This window comes from Centruroides vittatus, unplaced genomic scaffold (genome assembly GCF_030686945.1).
Source record: "Centruroides vittatus isolate TY-2023 unplaced genomic scaffold, ASM3068694v2 contig_452, whole genome shotgun sequence".
Classification (NCBI taxonomy): Eukaryota; Metazoa; Arthropoda; class Arachnida; order Scorpiones; family Buthidae; genus Centruroides; species Centruroides vittatus.
Window position 1 is genome coordinate 283,703 of NW_027122248.1, and position 21,491 is coordinate 305,193.

The 21,491-nt window shown below is 32.2% G+C and overlaps 1 protein-coding gene across 1 annotated transcript in view; it reads right to left on the bottom strand.

The window, feature by feature from the left end:
* Positions 1-268: 268 nt before the first annotated feature.
* Positions 269-21,491, bottom strand: part of LOC136977170 (glutamate receptor ionotropic, kainate 2-like) — a 72,416-nt gene continuing 51,193 nt past the window's right edge. Inside the window, exons 8-14 of the mRNA XM_067272616.1 lie at positions 1,699-2,052; positions 1,487-1,622; positions 1,221-1,424; positions 984-1,087; positions 659-788; positions 432-592; positions 269-344 (exon numbers count right to left, since the gene is read on the bottom strand). Coding sequence (XP_067128717.1) covers positions 321-344; positions 432-592; positions 659-788; positions 984-1,087; positions 1,221-1,424; positions 1,487-1,622; positions 1,699-2,052 — 1,113 coding nt within the window. The 3' untranslated portion in view covers positions 269-320. The remainder of the gene's footprint in view (positions 345-431; positions 593-658; positions 789-983; positions 1,088-1,220; positions 1,425-1,486; positions 1,623-1,698; positions 2,053-21,491) is intronic.

Below are 21,491 nucleotides of genomic sequence, written 5' to 3' on the forward strand. Positions count from 1 at the left end.
TTGAATATTCAATTGAAAGTTATATTTATATGCGCTTTTTGAAATATATATTCATACCTTTTAATAAATTATAAACTGTGTTCAAAAATACATTTATTTCTATATTTAATTTAATTTTTTTATTTTAAAAGCTATCGAGTATTTATTAAAAGATGTACGTTCTATTATTTTTACAAACTAAAATATATTCATTTAGAAAAACTGCAATTTTTAAATCTTCACTACAGAATTCATTCAAAAAATGTACTTATATTCTTATTACTTAAAATATTAATCTTTTCGAAAAGAAGAGTGAAGGAAAATCAAACGGAACTGTCTTCTTACGATATAAAACTACGATCTGACTGATAAAAAAAAGAATTTTTTTATTGTAGAATAGTTTGTAGATATTTCTGAACAAAAACTATATTACACTTACACTACTTATTTACATTAGGTGAAACAACTATTTTCTTCTCGCTCTTGGTCTTTTCTCTTATCCACAGGACAGCTACGAACAAGAGTGCCACAGTTAGTCCTCCCACGTAACACAGAAAAACTCCAGCTAAATTGTTAATATCCATTTGATGTTCTTCGTTTCCCATTCTACTGTCTGAAATTTAAAAACATTAAATTTTTCTAAATATGCGCAACGTTTTGAAATAATTTTATATATTACCGGGACAATTATTGATAAACCATCTTTCATTCAAAAAGTCCATATATCCTTCTTCTCTTAGCTTTAAAATAGATAATGTAAATGGCTTCTCAAACGGAGAACCTTTGGGCAAACCAAATCCGTAATTTTGCTGTTTTAATAAAAAGATTATGAGCAAAAATATAAAGTACATACTGTAGAAATGATATAAGAATTTGAATTATTGTTAGGAGACATTCGTCCTTATTAATAGTGCAATTTTGTTTTGATAACAAAAAGAAAAGAATTGCATTAACGTTGTCTTGTGCTAAAATGTTAATTATTATTAAGGATTTAAATAATTTACTAATCCGAAAAGTCTTCCAACTCGTTCGACATTGCATGGCCTCTGCGTAGAAGAGTAATCCAGAAGTGGTGAATCAGAAATAAGAGCAAAACGATCCTTGTGACCTGAAATATTATAAACACAGTTCAATTATTTTCTTATTGCAGCAACAACAGATACAATACGTTATTATTTTAATAAGTTGATGTGATTAGGTAACGCGTGCATCATTTTTAAATTAATGTTCTTATGTATTACCTTCTGGCAAATAATACGATGCTCTAACTCTCTCTATGCCCAAGTTAGTATCGTTTATGAATGTATTATGCTTTCTCATCATTCTGTAAGCTATTTTATGAATTTCGTAGTGACTGTTGGCGAAGAAGTTCTCAACATAAGAATCTTTAAGTACTCCAAATGGAATTGTATTAAAATTCACTAAATCTTCCAGAGAATTAATTTCTAAAAATACAGTATTTATGAAGAAATTCGTTTTAAAGTATTTACTTAAATGGTTTTATTACCTTGTTTCATATTCTGGACTGTCATAAATGCTGCTAATTTTGCTGTATATGCAGCAATAAGAATAACCGTAGTTAACCACCATGTCAGCATTACAATTCTTGCTGGAAGATTGCTTTTTTGTTCCAATTCTGTTCCCTAAATATATATATCAATTAACTAAGTTTATCGTTATATAAATGCAATTATTGAAAACAAATAATAGGTCACATACAGGAGCTACAAGCGACGAGAAGCTCCACCAAAGTGCTTGTGGAAAAGTGAACCAAGAAGAATCTCCAACGTTCTGACTTGTTTTCGTTCTCTCCTTTCTTTTATTGTTAAAATTAGTTGGTGTTAAATTTACACATATAGCGAGCACTAGAGAAGTAAAAATCACCGAAACAGCAATGGTAAACCACACCGTTGCTTCGAAAGGTGATAAAAATGCGAAATAATTTTCGGTAGTTTTGGCATTATATTTTGGCATTAATATAGTCAAACCTAAATCGTAGTAAGGAGCTGTAAAGGAGATGACTTCTTGTCTTTTCCAAGATATCGTCAAGGGCGCTAGGGCCAAATCTATTTTCTAAACATACGAAATGTTTTATAAATCTTAATTCGTGAAGAAACTACGATTGAAGTATTAATTAATAGAGAACAATTTTCAATCTGTACCTTATCCATTAAATGCCTAACCAATCCATTCCATTCTTTTGTTTCGGCATTTTCATTTCCATATTGCTCAATTTCGTGAAATTTAAATTTAAAGTTAAGCATTTCTTGTAATTTTAAAAGAAGGTCTATAAGTAATCCTTCGTATTTAGAAGTTATAGGATCGCCTTCTTTATAATAAGGGTTTTTCATTATAAAAGGCACTTCCTAGAAAGATATTCTGTATCTAAATGAACTAATAATTAAATAATCTATGTTACTTATTATATATATGTTAGTCTCAAAGGCTGAAAATGCTCATTGAATAAAAAACTCGACCACAAAGCGTTCTGACTTCTCAGATCCCACCACATTTTCTAAAATGCGGACAACGCGTTTTGGCATATTCAATAAGAACGCAAAGTAAAATTCGTGTTTACATTCTTTTAATAATGAAGGGAAACGTGATCTGGCAATATGCCTCTACGCGTTGTGGACTCCTTTTAAAGACATAATGTGGTTTAAATATTTGTACAAAATAAGTAACACATTTTTGCACAGATATTTTTACTGAATAGTTTATTTACAATTTTCTCTTGTGGGGAACGTCACCCTCCACATCTTAAAAGTCGTAACGAACCCCAGGTGGTAAGAGTTATTACTTCCTGGAACGGGACCGGACTCACCCTGTGGGACCTTTTGGGGCAGAAAATAAACGTAGTTTTGTTACTGTTCGTCTCATTCGTTTTTTTTTAATCGCGCGCAGTGACGAGAAGCAAAATTAATAGCAGTAAAAACACTACACTCTAAAGAACTAATATCTGATTATTGTTTATTATTAGAAAAATAGGCAACTCTTCACTTAAAATTCCTGTCAGAAAACATTATATGATTAAAAGAACAATCGTATAATAAATATAATTATTTTCTCTTAAAATTTACAGTGAAGACGATAATTTGCTGTTAATTGTCTTGTTTATGAATCCCCAATACCTCAGCACCATACCTTAAAATCCTGGATATGTAGAAACAGTTTTTTAGATTTAAGTCAAATCAGAAATTTATTTGTAAATCGCTTTGTCAATTGATTGGAAATTTGTTTTTAATAATGATCTTTCACAAGGAGATCAACTTCAAACAAATTTTATGTCAATGTCAGTAAAAAAGACAACGATAAACAGAAATTTCTGTCTTACAAATTTTAGACATAGAGATAAGAATAATGAGGCTAACTGTTTATTTTCGATATAACTTTCAATGTTGATTAGAAGTCGATTTGATTGTAAATAATGATAAAATTTGTTACTTATTTTTGCACATATATTTTTATTACATTGCCTCCTCGCTGCATTCGTAAGCATCAACAACGCGTTGTGTCATTTTCACATGGTAGATCTCGTTTTGATTGATTATTAAACAATATCAATACAAGTTTCGCTTTGTCGTCTTACAGAATGTGCTTAAAGGCTTGTGCGCATTTTTGAAAGTGCCACAAAACGAAATTCACGTTGTGGCTGTATCTGAGTGGTCACAACGCGTTGTGAACGATTGTTTTGTTCAATAAGCATTTTTTTGTCTTTCAGCTTAACATATTTATTATGAAATAAGACAATATAATCATGATAATGATATTAATTTTATTTATCTTACTGTAATTATTCCAATATTAAGAGTTTTTCCGTGAAGACTGTGATGAGAGTCATCAGGAGGTTTTACAGTTTGCCCAGGAAATATGATTTCTGAATTAATTGTCAAGTTTTCTTTGTTTCCCAACCATTTTCCTACCTAAATATTCCAGTGAAAACATTAGTTACGTGTTAACACTATCTAATAAACCTTAAAAATTATAAGTTGCTTACTTTAACGAAACCTCTCATTTGAAGATTTTCGATGCTTAAACTGGTGAGATGATGGTAACCAAATTTCGTGAACTTTAAAGGCCCTAAACTTCCATTAACATTATTCAAATTGAGAATACTTTTCAACAAATTTCTACCCCATTTCCACTGATTGACAGAATCTGCGCAACTTCCTTTTTGGAAATTGGGAAGTTCGAAAGATACTCTCTCTTCGTAAAGAATTTTGTGAAGTCCGTTGGCAATTGCTAACACTGCGTCATACACACGAGTGAAAGCTTGCTGCAAAATGATTTTCATTAATTCATAAATATGAAAATTTAAATGAGTAAAATAATTTGAATAATAAATTGAGGCGGATCGTCAGCGAAGCCTTTTCAATGTGGCTTATAGAATTGTGTTCGCTTTCAAAATCTGATATCGATTAAATTTTGCCTTTTTCAGTTAATTGTGATGAGGCAAATGTGGTCCATGACTTCGTTTTCGAGATATAAGGTCATCGCACGAATCGCGTGATTTGTGGTGCGATGTTCCACAGTCACTAGCCTGCCTTCTTTGAGCATATAGAATTGTCTTTGTCACTTTCCGCTAATTGCAACGATGAATCCAAAAATGCAATGTAAAAAATAAGTTGTAAAATGTATTAAAATAATAATGTCCATCCTCTCTGAAACGACTGAGCGCACCTAACGGAATTTAGGCATAGAGTCAAAAATAAAAAAAAAGCATTTCGTGCGCCTAACGGAAAATAGGTGGCGATTGCTTTGTTCTTGGATCCTTTCTATCCGTCAGGTATCTACCATGGCAGACATGTACAAGGATCGCCTGTTTTGTGGCGGCAAGCGCAAAGTTCACCTGTCCGTTCTGTCATGTAAAAGGACCGCATCTTCTATGCCTAAAATGTGCAGCGATCGCTTTTCTCTTTCTGGCTCCGCCTCAATTCTATCGTGATACAACAAAGTCGCGCGATCCCTTGTTTACCTGATTCTCTACATGATTTTCCAAATTATTCTTTTTTAATTGATTCACTAATTTTAAATACAGAATGGTATCAGGAACCACAAATGCCGTTCCTATTAATCCGACTAAAGAAGATGGTACATATCCGTCATCGTCCGATAAATATTGAAAACTCTGCCAACAAAGAATAATTGTTAATTAAGAAAGTTATTTTACTAAACTTTAATATAACATTATAAAATAATAAGTGACTTAAAGTCTTTCTGCACTGTTATATAAGTTACAAAATGAAAAGATTTAGACTTACGTGTGATGTAATGCTATCCATGACAAGCCAGGTCCATCCAGAGCGAAACATGTTCATGCGTTCAGCTTGCTTTATAACAGTTTTACTTATTGTTATTGAACAATAAAGAATTATTATTCTGACTTCCTTTTCCTTATGAGAATAAAAATGTTATCAGAACTCGCGATAAATTTCGATAAAAATTTTAATTTACAATATGAATTTTGAAAGAAATATAATCAATTATATTAGACTAATCCAGTGTTTTTTAAGTTTTTCTAATTATGGCACACTCAATTTTGTAATTTATTTCTTGTGGCACCATACTGATTTAGAGACGGAGAATTCTTATGCTTTTCATTATTTTAGTAATAAAAGTAAGTGTTATGTCGCTGCTCAGTACTATAATTCGCAACTCTCGGGTGAAAACCACTGGATTAATTTATAATTTCATTTCTATAATAACAATTGTATATCGGATATTGAAGTTCTAAAATTTATAAATACTAGATTTAATTACTTTACCTTAATGGCGTATAACTGTGGTGTTATATCGAGAGATTTCGAGTCTGACAAAGGAAATCGCTGAATAGAAAGCAGTGTAATTTCGTATTTCGTTGCTAGTCTTTGAAGTTCCGTTGTGGCATGAATAGCTTTATAAATAGATTTAATCAATTCATTTATTACCTTAAGAATCATTAATATTTTAATGATTAATTTTTACAATTGATGTAAAAATTAGATTGATTAATAAATACATTAAATGAATACAGATTTGAAATTTTAGTAATTTTAGTAATAAAATTGTTCCCCATATCGACAGCAATCATTATAAGATTTGCCAAGAATATGATCCAAGATGAGCCAAGAATAAACTGATAAAATTATATAAACATTAGCCATAAATTTTATATGATTAATTATTCAAATAATAGTTCATACTGATATGTTCACATTTCTCTTAGACATAAAAGTTCAAATTTTTAATGAAATTGAGACGTGACGAGTTACTTCCATAAAGCATCAATTGTATAAATTCATATTATTTCACATTTTTTTTGTTTTATTTACATACATTCTGATTAATCTATGATTATCGATAATTTAAATTACCAAGTTATTACATTATGATTTTGCAATAGTTAGATTATTATTCAAATAAAATAATTTAACAGAAAATTACAATTAAAAATTCATTTACAGTTATAATTCAGATATTATTTCTTAATATTTCAAGAATACTTATATGCCTATGAAGACTATCGATCTCGAAGAATATGGACAAAATCAATTATAGAAAAAACATTTTTAAAATCGAGCGAATATATTATTTCGATCTGTCTCTTAAAGTTTGACTTTGCAGTGATTTTAGTAATTGTTATCACTACGGAACTGATAATAACTCCACACTGGTTGATCAATATCTCTTTAGATATGAGTGATGGATTTTACTCTGAGTTTGTTTAACGCTAATATTCAGTAAGAAGTTTAAGTATGTGTAACCAAAAACTTAAACTGCAAAAAATTTTGTATAAATTGGAATAAAGTAAATATATAAAATTTAACTGTACGGCCTATATAATATATATACAGTATATATATATATATACATATATATATATATTATATATACTCAGTGGTGATATTCAGCGGGTTCGCACAGGTTCGCCCGATCCCGTTGTTAAAATTTTCAGTTTTTCGAACCTTGTTAAACACTCGGAACATTTCTCAGTGGTTTTGTTTTTTTTTTTTTAAATATACGTATTATACTCTGTAACACTACTAAACTAGAGCCTTATACCCCGTTCGCACCGAGCATTTCAATCTAGATTGTGAGCAAGGTCTGGGACTATGCCTTGGTGCGATCTCTCTCGACCGTTTCAATGTCGACCGAAACGAGGTTTAATCGCGATCGATTCAAGAGAGTTCTTGAAACTAGATCCATGGCCGGATTTACCAATCCAGGGGCCCTGGGCACAAATTCGGTGGGTGTCCCCCCTTTAAGAGTAGGCAAATTTGATGATTTAGAAAATTTACACAAAATACTGTACTTTCAATTAGATTTCAACTAGGAAGTTGTAAATTTCATTTTAAAATAAGGTTATTGTAAACATACATATATTTTATTGTGTAAAACTAATTATTTTAATTTAACTGAAAAATACCTATGTGAACTTTTTTCCCGAAATTTTCCGAATTTTCATAGGTTTTTTCCCGGGTTTGGTTTTCTCTGCCTGTTGCCCTCATGATTAGGTCACACTAGGCTGTCGCGGTAATAGAAAAAAAAATTATGTTTAAACATAATTTTGTTTAGTTTTGTGGGGGCCCTGGGCACAGGCCCCAAATGCCCTTATGTAAATCCGGCCCTGACTAGATCCAGTCATAAGAGAGATTCCACAATCTCACGCGCGCGAGATAATACAAGATGGCTGTGGAACACGTGTCGGGCTATGGACAGCGAAATAAAAAGGATATTGTATTTCGAGAGATGATGACTTCTGTCTATTATCAGCAGTGTCATTCGGGGTGAAAAATTCTCTGCCAAAAAAAAAAAAAAAGGTCGACAGCGCTAATATACTATTGTTACCTGGTCTTCGCCCAGGGCTCGTAACGTTCCAAATACGCCACTGATTATTAGATATATCGCAAGAAAAGGTATTGTATTTATTTCTAGCCAAAACTTCCATTTCGTTTGTCGGTGATTGTCAGAGAAAAATTTTCTGCTAGCGAACCCTTTGTTAACCATTTCGAATATCACCACTGTATATACTGTATATAAATGAGATAATGGACGTACACGTGGACAGCTATGAACAGCAATAATGCTATTCTAATCAATATACATGATTTGCTAGAATGCAGAGAATTCTTTTCCGATGATGTTTTTTAGGCCTATTGTTCATTGATCGGATGCAAATTAGAAATTTACTTTTATGTTAACATAATGTTACGCATTCATAAATATAAATTCGAAATTCGTTGATCGTGTTCAGTGGCATTTATTTTATTCGTATTAGTATTTGAATATCTTATATGCGATTTATATTTTTATGTAAACGTCTTCATTATTTCGTTTATTAACATTGTTGTTTTCTATTGTAAATCTCATATATATTTTCTGACAAAAATTACTTGTGAGCAAAGTTACTATTCTGAAATGTCAATGATGTTTTTAACTATTTAGTGTATATTTAAATATGTATTTTTCCGAGATTATTCAGAAACTGGAATGTATTTCAGATATAAAATATTTGTTTCTCAGATAGAGAAATAAATGTTTATTTTTATATTTAGCTAAAATTTTATTTTTACCAAATAAAATATACAAAGACACATCTATTTAGCTATATAATATTTTTGTTTGTAAAGTATCTGATCAACAACGAATTTATCAATGTTTTTGATATTTTTGCACAATTAATTAGTTAACACGTAGTTTTTATTTATCAGATGAATACCAAAACATCATAATTGTGACTGGAGGGTCGGCACCTCTTTTATCCCGCTTCAGTCTGACACACCGTGTCTCGTTCGACACAGTAGCCCTGATGGCGGATTGTTTTGTTTTTAAAAGTAGTTTACGCCAGTGACCGCGTGTGTAAACGATCTGATCTCGAATGGAGGACTGTGAGACAGTGAAACGGAAGTAATGCACTCAGACTCTAGGTTTAACAATTAAATAACCGTTTAATAGCCAGAAAAAGATTACATAATACATATATCGTAATATATCGGATTAGCCGACCTATCTAACGGGAGTGGTCACACGAGAGAAAGAGCTTACAATTGATCGCGAGTTGATAAATACCTAGGGTTGATGGTGTTCGAAACGTGATGTTCCTTGACTAGAGTCTCGTTGTGTCTAGGATGACTAAGGTAATGAGGTTGTCTCGTTCAGGATCGTTCAGGAAAGTTCGACTTCGAAGGCGTACTTGACCGAAATATCCAATTGAAGTAGAATCGGGCATTGACACGAGAAATTGGCAATGACTTTTACTCCTGTAGGAACAGCAACGACTGACTCAGACCCTAGTAATTATATTAAAAAAGAGGAAATCGGGACAGCAGGTCAGAAAGTCGCGAGAAAGCGTCATTACGCTGAGAACTAAAAGGTAGATACACTCCCAGGTGTGAAAGTTGACAGATATTTGACAAAGTTGATGTTATGATGTTAAGTTGTTTACTTTGATGTCCTGATTCTCACATCACCAATGCCTTTTCAAAATGGCGCTTGTTCTGAGTGGGCAAGTTCGATTTTAAATTAGTTTGGTAGTTATAAAATGACATGGAAATCGATAGCCAATTAGGCGTACTCTCTCTATCTCTCTCTTATGGATAACATACAAAATATGTATTATTACTTTAAAGTTGTTATACAAAATTCGTGGCGTACAAAATCGCGTATAGCCTATAGATCGTCATGGATTATTTATGATTCACGTGTAGTGTTTCATTTACAGATTAGAACTTTCTCTCTCTCTCTCAGCGGATTTTCGCGGCCGTCAAACAATTTTTTTCGGTGGGTTCAATGCCCTTTGCTATCTAGCGGCTGTTACGCTGCCTAATTACTTTGCGCATTGTCGCGATCATCTGTAATATGACGTACTTTTTGTCGGACTTTATTTGTATATGTGGGAGAGGACATCCTTATTGGTATGAAGCTTCGCGGCGAATATAGTTTTGTAGTGGCGTTGCGCCCACTACAAAACTCGCGTCTAAGGTTCTCAGATTCAGCGGTGACGTTGAGTTTTCTGAGCATACGAATATCGGAAAAATTGGGCTGTATAAAATTGTGAGCATCATGGTGAGGAAAATTACTATACTATTAATTGAAGTTTGGAGAACTGTCGATCCAACTGTTCTTTGATCTGGCTCCGTTTGTCATTTTCATCGGCTATCTACTTCCAGTGAACTTTGGTTGTTTATTGGTTGCACCACGTGTGCTGGTACACGATTTATCTTCGGTTCAGGTTTATCCATTACTTTTATTTTTCTTCTCCTTCTCTGAGAAAAATGTGACTTTAGCTCGTTGTCCTTTAGATTGATCAATTTCTTAATGTTCCTCTAAGTGCACATTTGATTGTTCGGGTTAGCAGTTTTTCTGTGTCAAGTTCTTGTTGTCTGTTTATTACTTTTTACTCCTTTTCGCTTCCTTGTTTCGTTGCTCTGGTATGTTTTCCCCTGTTCAGACTACTCGGACAATGACTTTTTTTTATTAGTCAGGGGCTTTTTCAGTTGGATTCGTTTCGTTTTTAAAAATTAAAGAAACGTTTCTTTAAATCTTGATATTAACCAAAATATTCAAGTTCAGAGTTTTATTACAAAAGAAAAAAATACCACTGAACGCTCTAAACTTACATTTTAACTCTCCGAAAGTCAGAAAAAACAACACGCAACATAGAAACAATTATTAATTTAAGTCAAATATCCCGTTTGCTCTTTTTCAAATTGTCGTGATTTTTCATCAGCAAATGTAAAAGTTTCGTGTAGTAAACTTTTAAAACCCTATTTTATTCTAAAATTAATTTTTTTAATTCAAAAAGATTCATTTGAGAAAATAAATAATTAAAGAAAACGATAAGTTTTCGATTGAAAACGAAGAAACTAAGATTCTATTCAATCTAATTTACGACAATTTATAAATTCATTTAAAATATTTATATAATTAATAAATTTCTTCATTTAATTTATAAAATGATATTTATGATTTAAAAATACAAAAGGAATTGTTAAAGTAGAGTATCTAAGATAATTACATAAATTTATAATCATAAAATGTATGCTTTTGTACCTAAGTGTAAAAATATCACAGGTTAGTTTTATTGTAAAGCACATTAAGTTTTACTTATTTATACAGTATAATGCAATATAAACTATTTTAACAATAGAATATAACTATTAATTTTAATTTCAAAATTAAATATAAATGCATAATTAATTAGATTTCATTCTATATAGACCATGAATTAGTTAATAATTAACTTGTATAGAGAATAATCAATAAAGTTTACGGCATTATTAAGCACAAAACAACAATAAAAACTCGCCTGCTTCATTATCTTCCGTTAAAATGGCAAAAGCATCCCATCCGTAATATTTCAAAATATGTATTAAGGCGTGATTCTGAAAGGTATCCGGCGGCGACATTTTCAAAAGCGTAGACGACGATTGGTTCAAAATCGGTATTAAAGATAACATCGGGTCTGTGGCCAAGATACTAATCTGCGGTATTCCCAATTGGCCACACACAATTTGGGCACTTTCAGAATTTAAAGAAGTTAAAGGTCCGACTATCGATATCACTCGCTGATCAACTAAATTGCACGCTGGAAAATTATATATCTGCATATAATTTAACTAATAAAATAATTTTAATATAATTTATATAAATTTACCGGTTCTAATAACTTCGAATTGGGTAGAAGCATTCTCTGTAATCGGAATCAGTTTCGTATTTGGTAATAAATTCGAATCCGAATTTATATTGTTTATAGCTAACCGAAATGTTTCTTCTAATACAGGAAGAGAAGACGGAAAAATAGCACCTGAAAGGTAAATACATTATAAATGTTTACAGGATAAATCGAAACTAGTAGATTGCTATTATAATATTTTCTATTACGGTATCAAAGTCATTAATTACATTATTTTACTTATTCTTGCATAAACGAGAACAGTTGTAATTTATGTTTCAAGGCTTATCACACATAGCAACCAAGTATTTGAAAACAATATATTACATTTTTGTATTTATAACGATTCTGCCACATAAAATTTACAGTTATTACAAAAATATTACGAATTAACTAAACTTTATTTTGGAACATAATTTAACTGAAGAAGAAAATCATTATTATTAATATACATAAAACCGATAACTTCTGAAAAAATTACAGCGGTACATAGTGAGAAAATTAATCCGTTTTAAATCTACATTTGGTACATCTCTTTTTTTATTTGTTTTTAGCAGTGATATAATTACTACTTGTTTATTTCATTTTGTTTATTTTTTGTATTTTAAACTTATTGGTTAAAATAATAACGTCAAGTACAAGAAAATGGACTAAACAAGTTTAATTGTAACTACTAAAAACAAATGAAAAAAAAATTTACCAGATGTAGTTTTAAAACGGATTATTATAATATTATTACGCTCCGCTGTCATTTTTTCAAAATGTATTAGTTTTACGTATAATAATAATAATCTAACGAAGAAGGAAAGCATATTCCGAAATACATTTTGGTTAATTTGTAATATTTTTGTAATAACTGTAAATTTTATATGGCGGAATCTTTATAAATACAAAAATGTAATATATTGTTTTGAAATACTTGGTTGCTGAAATATAAATTACAACGGTCCTCGTTTATGCAAGAATATTTAAATAATATTAATGTAAGAACAAGAAGCAGAGTTATTAATATTAATACTAATTACGTGTTTTGTTATTAAAATAACTAAAGTTAATGCATTCGAGTATATCCAAAACACAAAAATAAACTTATCTTTGATCTCTTACCAATAGAAACTTCATTTGGTATATTTCCAACAGCAGAGTAGAATGAGACTAGTAGTAAGAATCCAGACCTTCTCATATTTAATTAATTTCACTTCTAATAATAAGCACGTGTACTGTACGTTCTGTTCCATGTAACGATGAAAAACTTGCACTGATATCGTGTATAGTAAGCAATTACTAAACACCGATATATTGTGTAGAAGCTGACGATTTATTTTCGTGAGCCTTGAAAAATTTACTTTTATAAATCAATTTTGTGGTTATTGTTAACCTTTTCACTATAATTTCGCTCTTGACAATAATGTACAGTACTCAGTCATACAACAAACTTCATATATTTTTTTTAGTTTTCTGCTTGCATCGCTCACGAACACGGTTGTATACAAATTATAACAACTTTTCGAGTTTATATTAATATCGAATAATTTTTATGTTAGTTTTCTAAAAATTCGCGATTAATTTATAAAATTACACAATAAAGTTTAATATTGCACATTATTATAAATAAATAATACAAACTTGTCAAGTAAATAAATTAAGATGACAAGAATTAAACAACTCAAAAATCGATTACTTTTATGAGTTCTATTGTAATCTATTGCGTGAGTTCTATTGTAATCTATTTCAATTTTGAATGGGTTGTTCGAAATAGTATTCGAATATAGTTAACCTGATGATGGCCAGTGGAGTGGCCGAAAACGTTTGTTTTTTATGATTAAATTTAAATTTATAGTTCTCAGCATAAAGGTGTGTGTGTCTTACAGTTAAATAGAGTCTGAGTAAGAGTAGGAAAAGGATTACTTTTATATTTGAAAGTACTCTATTTATACTTCTGTTTTATCAATAAACTTCTTAAACTCTAAAATATTTACTTTATTTAGTTTATTCCATTATAAAACTTTTACCACGCAATTCTTTTTAATAAAGTCATAAGTTTTTCTTTTATAAACATTTTAATCATAATAATTTTTTGAATAGTATTCCTTTGTTAGCATGAAAACTGTTTATAATTTTAATGTTATAAAAGATATCAACTTTTAAATTTGTACATCATTTAGTTGAATAGAAGAAACCTTGGACAATCAATAAACCTCTGTTAGTTATTTTTAAATATTTTGAATAAGCGTAAAACCGACATTGAGGCGGCTACCCCTTCTGTATTCTGCGTTGTGTGACAGATGTTGGACTCAGTTGAAGAAACTGTAATGTCATCGTGGATCTTCAGGTAGGTGAGGTGCAGGATAGGCTAAGTACTCACCTCTCGACTATCGATCGATCCCATCACAGTTCCTACTTTTTAACCGTTCTGGGCGAAGTCATATGGTACGTGCTCTATCATCGATCTTTTCTTCGATGCTATTTTCTTCATATTTAAGTTCAGTTCCAATTATATTAATAGCACTCCCAAAAGACACACTAATGTTGAGAATAAAAGAGTGCAAACAATCATTCAAGTTTTATGAATCGTAATAAATATACAGAAAATATATTAAAGATATTGTTTTATGGTTATAAATGTATGTCATATGTAATAGTAAAATTATTGAACATATTAATTATGCAAAATAAATAAATAAATATCATATAAATGGAAAATATCTATATTTGCAGAATAATTCATACGTTTCTCTATAAAAAAAACCTTGCCAAGGCTTAAAAATATGTTTGTTAACCAGTAAATTTCTTTTAAATTGTACAAAATTAAAATAATAAAAAACGAAAATTCTTACAGATGAATAGAAATTTAAATAGAAGGAGGTAATAAATATCCTTTTTTACTTTGGCGATATTTATATTATTTTTACTAATAAAGAATATTATTTTAATGATTAAATATATATTTAGACAAAAAAATTTTCTGAATTAAACAGTATTTAAATGTTCTATGCCCATATCAGGCATTATACGAGGATTGTGAAAATAATCTTTTCAGCTATTGGTATGATTGTAAAAAATACCTTATAGATTTTGTTATACACATTAATGTTTTAAATGTCAGGAATTAAAAAGGAGTGAACGAGAATTTAATTATTGTTATCTTCGTTACAAGTTTTAAAAATATTGGAAAGCAGCAGCGCAGACTAATCACCTAATCATGCCAAACTACCGATAGATCAATGATAGAGCACGTACCGTATGACTTCGCCCAGAAAGATTTAAAAATAGGAACTGTGATAGAATCGATCGATAGTCGTGAGGCGAGTACTTAGCCTATCCTGCACCTCACCTACCTGAAGATCCCCGATGACATTACAGTTTCTTCAACTGAGTCCAACACCCGTCACACAACGCAGAATACAGAAGGGGTAGCCGCCTCATTCTCGGTTTTACGCTTATTCAAAATAGTTAAAAATAACTAATAGAGGTTTATTGATATTCCACGTTTTTTTCTATTCAACTAAATAATGTACAAATTTAAAAGGTGATATCTTATATAACATTAAAATTATAAACAGTTTTCATGCTAAAAAAAAGTATATAAAGTTTGTTGTATGACAGTATACTGTATATTATTATCAAGAGTGAAATTATAGTGAAAAGGTTAACAATAAACACAAGATTAATTTATAAAAGTAAATTTTTTAAGGCTCACGAAAATAAATCGTCAGCATGTACATAATACATCGGTATTTAGTACTTGGTTACTATAGGCTACACTATATCAGTGCATGTTTTATATCGTTACATCGAACAGAACGTAGAAGTGTTTATAATTAGATGTGAAATTAATTAAATATGAGAAGATTTGGATTCTTACTACTAGTCTCATTCCGTACTTCTGTTGGAAATATACCAAATGAAGTAAGATTATTAAAGATAAGTTTATTTTTATGTTTTGGATATACTCGAATGCATTAACTTTAGTTGTTTTAATAACAAAACATGTAACTAATGTTAATATTATTCACTCTGCTTCTCGCCCTTACATTAATATTATGTAAATTATTATTACATAAACGAAGACCGTTGTAATTTATAAAGTGCTCCACAAAAGTATAAAACTGCTGTAAATTTAATATACGAAGTTTAGGAATTACACGTATGATGTAGCTAGCTACTTTTTTTGTATTGATCAGGATTTATGAAAACATAATTTGTCGAAACTCAGTTTCCTATATCACAGCGAACAGCAGAAATTGTAACAAAAACTGATTTTATGTACCTCAAAAGTATCAAATCGACTATTTATTATTAAAAGTAATTTATTTTTTATTATTAGTAATTTATTTGCGGACCTCCTGTACTAATACATCGTAAATGGGATTTTGCATGCTATAAACAAGGTTCTTTTTATCACCGATGCCTCAAGAGAGTTCCAAGCAGTGTTAATTGCTTGTTTTAAGTTTTTAACGTCGGTGTACTGACGATTTTGATTATAAATTCTGCCAACCAAGATTCCCAAACGTTTTCCATAGGGATGCAATCAGGAGAACTAACTGGCCAATCCAGAAATTTAATCCGTTTATTTTCAATCCACTGTTTCTTATCTCGTGATACATTAGATGCGTTGTCCTGTTGGAAAATAATTTGGTTCATAATCTGCAAAATTTAACAAATAATGCTGAACTACGTTTTTCGAACGGTTGATTCCGTTTGCTACTGCCTGATGACTTATACCAATGCTTCTCAAAGCTACAATTTGCTCTTTCTCAAAAACTGTTAAATGGGTACCACGATACATGATAAAAATACTTTTATACTTAAAACTTCCAAGCAATATGGCGATTCTATACTTATGTGGCAGTATGTAAATTGACTTCATTGTTATTCCGCAGTCAGCCACGAATTAGTTTTGTGAGGCCGGGACTTCGCCCCCCATCGGCAAAGTGGCTGTCGAGCTAAAGTCGTTAAATCAATGACTTATTTCGTAAACAAGACCGAGGTGGCCGAGGAATGGGTGCGCGAGACGATTTAATTGTCACATTCCCGACCTAATTGACAGATCCCCGATCATACATCGTGAAAACGACAGAGGGATCGTTCGCCGGGGTGACTTTGGTCGGTCAACTTACACATCGAGTTCAAAGCGGAATTTCTCCGGCTCTCTTACGGAGGGGGCGGTGGTCGGGACTGGACGGTCCCAGCTGCACCTTCTCCGAGTCAGAAAAACACATTTAGATGTAATTTACGGGACCGTCGTCCGGGGAAGGGCTTCTAACACCAGTCAGCATGGCCGAGAGGTCTAAGGCCCCAGACTCAAGTTCTGGTCCACGTATGTAGAAGTGACGACTAGCCACCACGTATCGGGTAGCTCAAGAGCATGCAGAAAAAGCCGCGAGTGATAGGAAACAGTATCATCAGCGGAAAAATAAACCGTATCAGTTTGCAGTGGGAGATAGAGTATTTGTAAAAGAGGCAGTGATTGCCCCCGGATTGAAGCGCAAATTAACTCCGCGCTAATTCGGTCCCTTTAGAATCGTTGCAGTAACAGATCCGGAGGTCCGGTCAACTTCGAGGTACAGCATGTACAGTACATACCGGAAAGAAATTGCATGTGCATGCGAACCGGTTAAAACCGGTGGTTGTACATTTGGAGACCTCGGAACCGGCGCCGAGGGATTCAAGTTCCCGCTCCGAATATCAAGACAAATCGCCAACAGGTAGTCGACCGCAAATAGCGGAGCCTGTGGATCCATGGGACGAAGTTATTTTAACCTCGATCACCGAGGATCAAGTGGGGGAAACGACTCCCGAAGAGTCCGACCTTCAGGCGAGTGGTGCGCATGCGTCGCACGGTTACGCGTTGAGAAGTCAAGGTCCAGTGCCAGAGCAGCCCTGGGTTTTGCCGACAACTAGTCGGGCTAGACGGGATAACACCGCGAGTAACGCGGAAGCTGTAATCGATACGGGTACCAACCAGATCGAGCGCGGAAGGGGTGATCAACGGATTGGGAATGGTAGAACAGAGCCAGACATATCCCCAATTGCCATCGGTTTCTCATGGTCTATTCACTCAATGTGAATGATGGTCTCTTCCCTTGAGAAGAGGTCATCATCGAAGAGACCGTAACGAATTTTTGTAAATATATATATATATCGCGTGTAAGAAACTCAGGGAATTGTCGCGTTTGACGCCCCCAATATAATCAACCTGTGAACCGAACAAGAAGTAGGTCACAGCGAGGGGAGAGTCTTATATGGTTGTTATAAAATGTAAGGGTTGAGCATCGCATACAAGCGGTTATAAAGTCTCTAAATAATGGTCGTGGGGTAGGAGAACGGAAGTGAAGTGAAAAACGTGCAAATCGGGCGGGCCGCCTCAACGGAAGTTCGAGGCCTGATGAAACCGCGAACGCGAGATTGGTGCGGGAGCGGCCCGGATGGGGGAGTTCGGGAATCTTTGCCGACCCCGCGGCCTGAATCGCGCCCCTGGCAACAGACCGAGGACCAATGAGATAAAAGTTAGACCCTCGTTCGGATCAACCGGAACCCCAGAATTTCGGGAAAACATTCAGTATAAAAACCCGAGACCCCAAGGATACGAGGAGGTTGGGAGAAATCAATCCAGTCGCTTCAGCTCGGGATAGTAGGTAAACGAATCAAGTAGGGTAGAAGACTTTCGGGACCAAACTTCCCACCGTAGACTTCTCAACGGGACAAAGTTGGAAATTACCTTCCCAACGGAAAATTGTAAACGCCACCGATCTTGTGCTACGTGGATTTTGCTACCTCTTCCTCCTCCACACGATTCAAGAAAACCTCGACAACCGACGCAGGAGAACCTTTTCCTCGGTATGTGCCTCACGTGCCCCTGGGAAGGACTCACCATCTCTTGGACGCTATCTCTTCGCTGGACCGATCGTTGTTCCTATTGTAAGCATGTTTATACATAAATAAACGCGTTAAAATCGTAAATGCGGTCTCCGTGTGAATCCTCTGCGTCCTTTAAAACACTACCCCATACGGCAAAGACTCATCCTGACCGGCAGCGAGATAAGCGAGTCGAGTCAACTTACCCCTTTCAAAAGGGCCAAATCCTTACAGTTTCCTAAAATTATGTTTTTATAAGTTAGGTACTGAATTATTCATAAAAATCCTATTGCTGTCTATTATTGCATGTTCTGACCTCAAAAGACTATTTTTTCGAGCGGTTCTATACTTTTGTGGAGCACCTTATTTCAGGGCTTATCACCCACAGCAACCAAATATTTGAAAACAATTTATTACACTTTGGTATTAATAAAGGTTCCACCATATAAAATTTACAGTTATTACAAAAATATTACAAATTAACCAAAATGCATTTCGGAATATGCTTTCCTTCTTCATTAGATTATTATTATTATACGTAAACATAATACATTTTGAAAAAAATTACAGCAGTACCTAATAATATATAATTAATCCGTTTTAAAACTACATTTGATACATCTGCTTTTTTCATTTGTTTTTAATAGTCATACAATTAAAGCTTGTTTAGCCCATTTTTTTGTATTTGACATTATGATTTCAACCAATACATTTAAAATACACAAAAAAAACAAAATGGTTTGGTTAATGACCCCTATATTCTGCTACTGACATTTGCTTAGGGGGGAGAAAAGCGACAATGAAACTACACGACTTCATCGCAAAAAACAAGTATTTCAGAAAAGTCAGGACTTTAATCATAAAAAAAAATAACTTTACATTTCTATGTGCATATGTTTATGTGTTATTTAACATATATTATTATTCAAATTAATATAAAAATAACTTAAAATTAAAGTAAAATCTGTTTATTTTTTGTCGCGTGTTTCCCTTTTCCTATTTACTCTATGTTAAAATGACCTCGTTTAACACTGTTTCGTTTAGCGCTTTGTCACCTAGGAACGTGCTATGAATATTGTCAGAGTTTAATAATAATAATAATAATAAGTTAGTCGTCTCTTGCAAACAATACATATAACAAAAAAATGGGCAAAAACAAACCTGAAAATAAAAAAGAGAGAAAGTTAAATCAATTTAGAATAAAATCAACTAATTTGTAAGAAAAAATTAATAAATAAAACAAAGAGAAAATCCACTAAAAAAGAAAGACTACTGATCAACAACTTTCTTAATAAAACCTTGCCACTGTACAGGGTGAGCCACGAATATTCATCCGCAGGAGAGCAATGGAAATTCGTGACGTGTGTGAGTAGGAGCTGAATTCTATAGCACGAATAAAGGAAAGGTATCGGTTAATTCGTTAATGCCAGAATTTAGTGTTGATGATTGATAACATAAAACCGAGTTAAAGAGTAATTAAAGAATAATACAAATTACTAGAATTTAATACGCTCCTGCTCACATAAAGATATGAACTTCCCAGCACTGCTTTCCTATAAACAGTTATTGTGGTGTGTCCTGTATATATTTACAAATCTAAACCATGATCAGTGAGCTGAAATTTGAATAAATTGTAGACCAATTAATTTCCACTGTCATCCGTATTTGCCCGTCTGCTGCCTGTCTTTCCTTAATATCAAGGAAGGAGTTAGAAAGTTGAAAGTCGAGATCAGATATCGAAAACGTAATGAGAGGAGACCCCGATTGAACTATACAGGAATTTCGGAAGCAAACAAAGTATGTTATTTCAACTCAAAAATTTTTCCTTGAAAGGAGTTAGATACATGACTGGCATGACTCTATTGTAACAGGAAAAGTATGATGTACAGGGGCAAGCCACTACTAATTGGAGGTGGACAGACAGAATATACTTTAAGTTAATAAATTAAAAATATGGTTAAAAGTTGTAACTTAGCATTGTAACGATGTCACAATAGTTAATTGCTCGTTTATATTAACTTTTCATTTTATTCTTAAATGTTATTTTGAAAATAACTAAAATATTAAATTTAGGCCTATTCATTTTCATTTTTGAGCAGTTTTCAAAGTTAAATCTTAAAATTATAACGAATAATAGAAAAATTTTGTCATTATCATTTTAATATGTAAATTTTAAAAGTAAGGATTGCGGTATAATATTTTCTAATGTTTTATAGACTAGTTAAAGCTAAAATAAGTGATGAAGTTAAGAACAATCTAATTTTTTACTAACAAGGATTTATGTGATCTTTTGTATTATACTTTATGTGCATGTGCGAAATACCATTTTTTTACCGTGATCTTATTTCTTAATGTAGTAGTTTTCTGCTAAGAAAATTACAGTCTAATTCCATATATTCTTTACATAAATAATCAAATAATTAACTTTTTATTTATAAGGTATATTTTTCCTTCTATTACTACGTTTTAGCGCTAGAAACACATTATTTTTGTAAAAGTTATATTCATTATATTCGAAGAAAATATAAATACATAAAGTGTGCACGTTACGAGTTAAATCGAAATGGACGTATAAATATCATATTACTCGTTAAGTTTAAATTTATTGATAAATGTAAATAAATACAAATAATATATTCACAAACAGGTAAGAGCATAGCAAGCTATCTGTTGTGTTTATACAAGAAAAAACAACAACAAAATATGCAAAAACTATCACAAAAATTTTTAATGAAATGACCAAGGATAATAAATGTGTAAGAAACAGTCTACTTCACCCATAAAGACTATTCTAATAAATTGGATATCCAATTGCACGTTATATTTATATGCGCTCTTTGAAATATATATTTGTTTTTTTCTGAATTGTAAACTTTTGTTCAAGCATACATTTATTTCTGTATTTAATGGAATTTGATTTTTTATTTTTAAAATTACCAACCGTTTATTAAAAAGTTATATTAAGACTTCATTAACGAGTTGCTTAACTTTCCAGGCAACT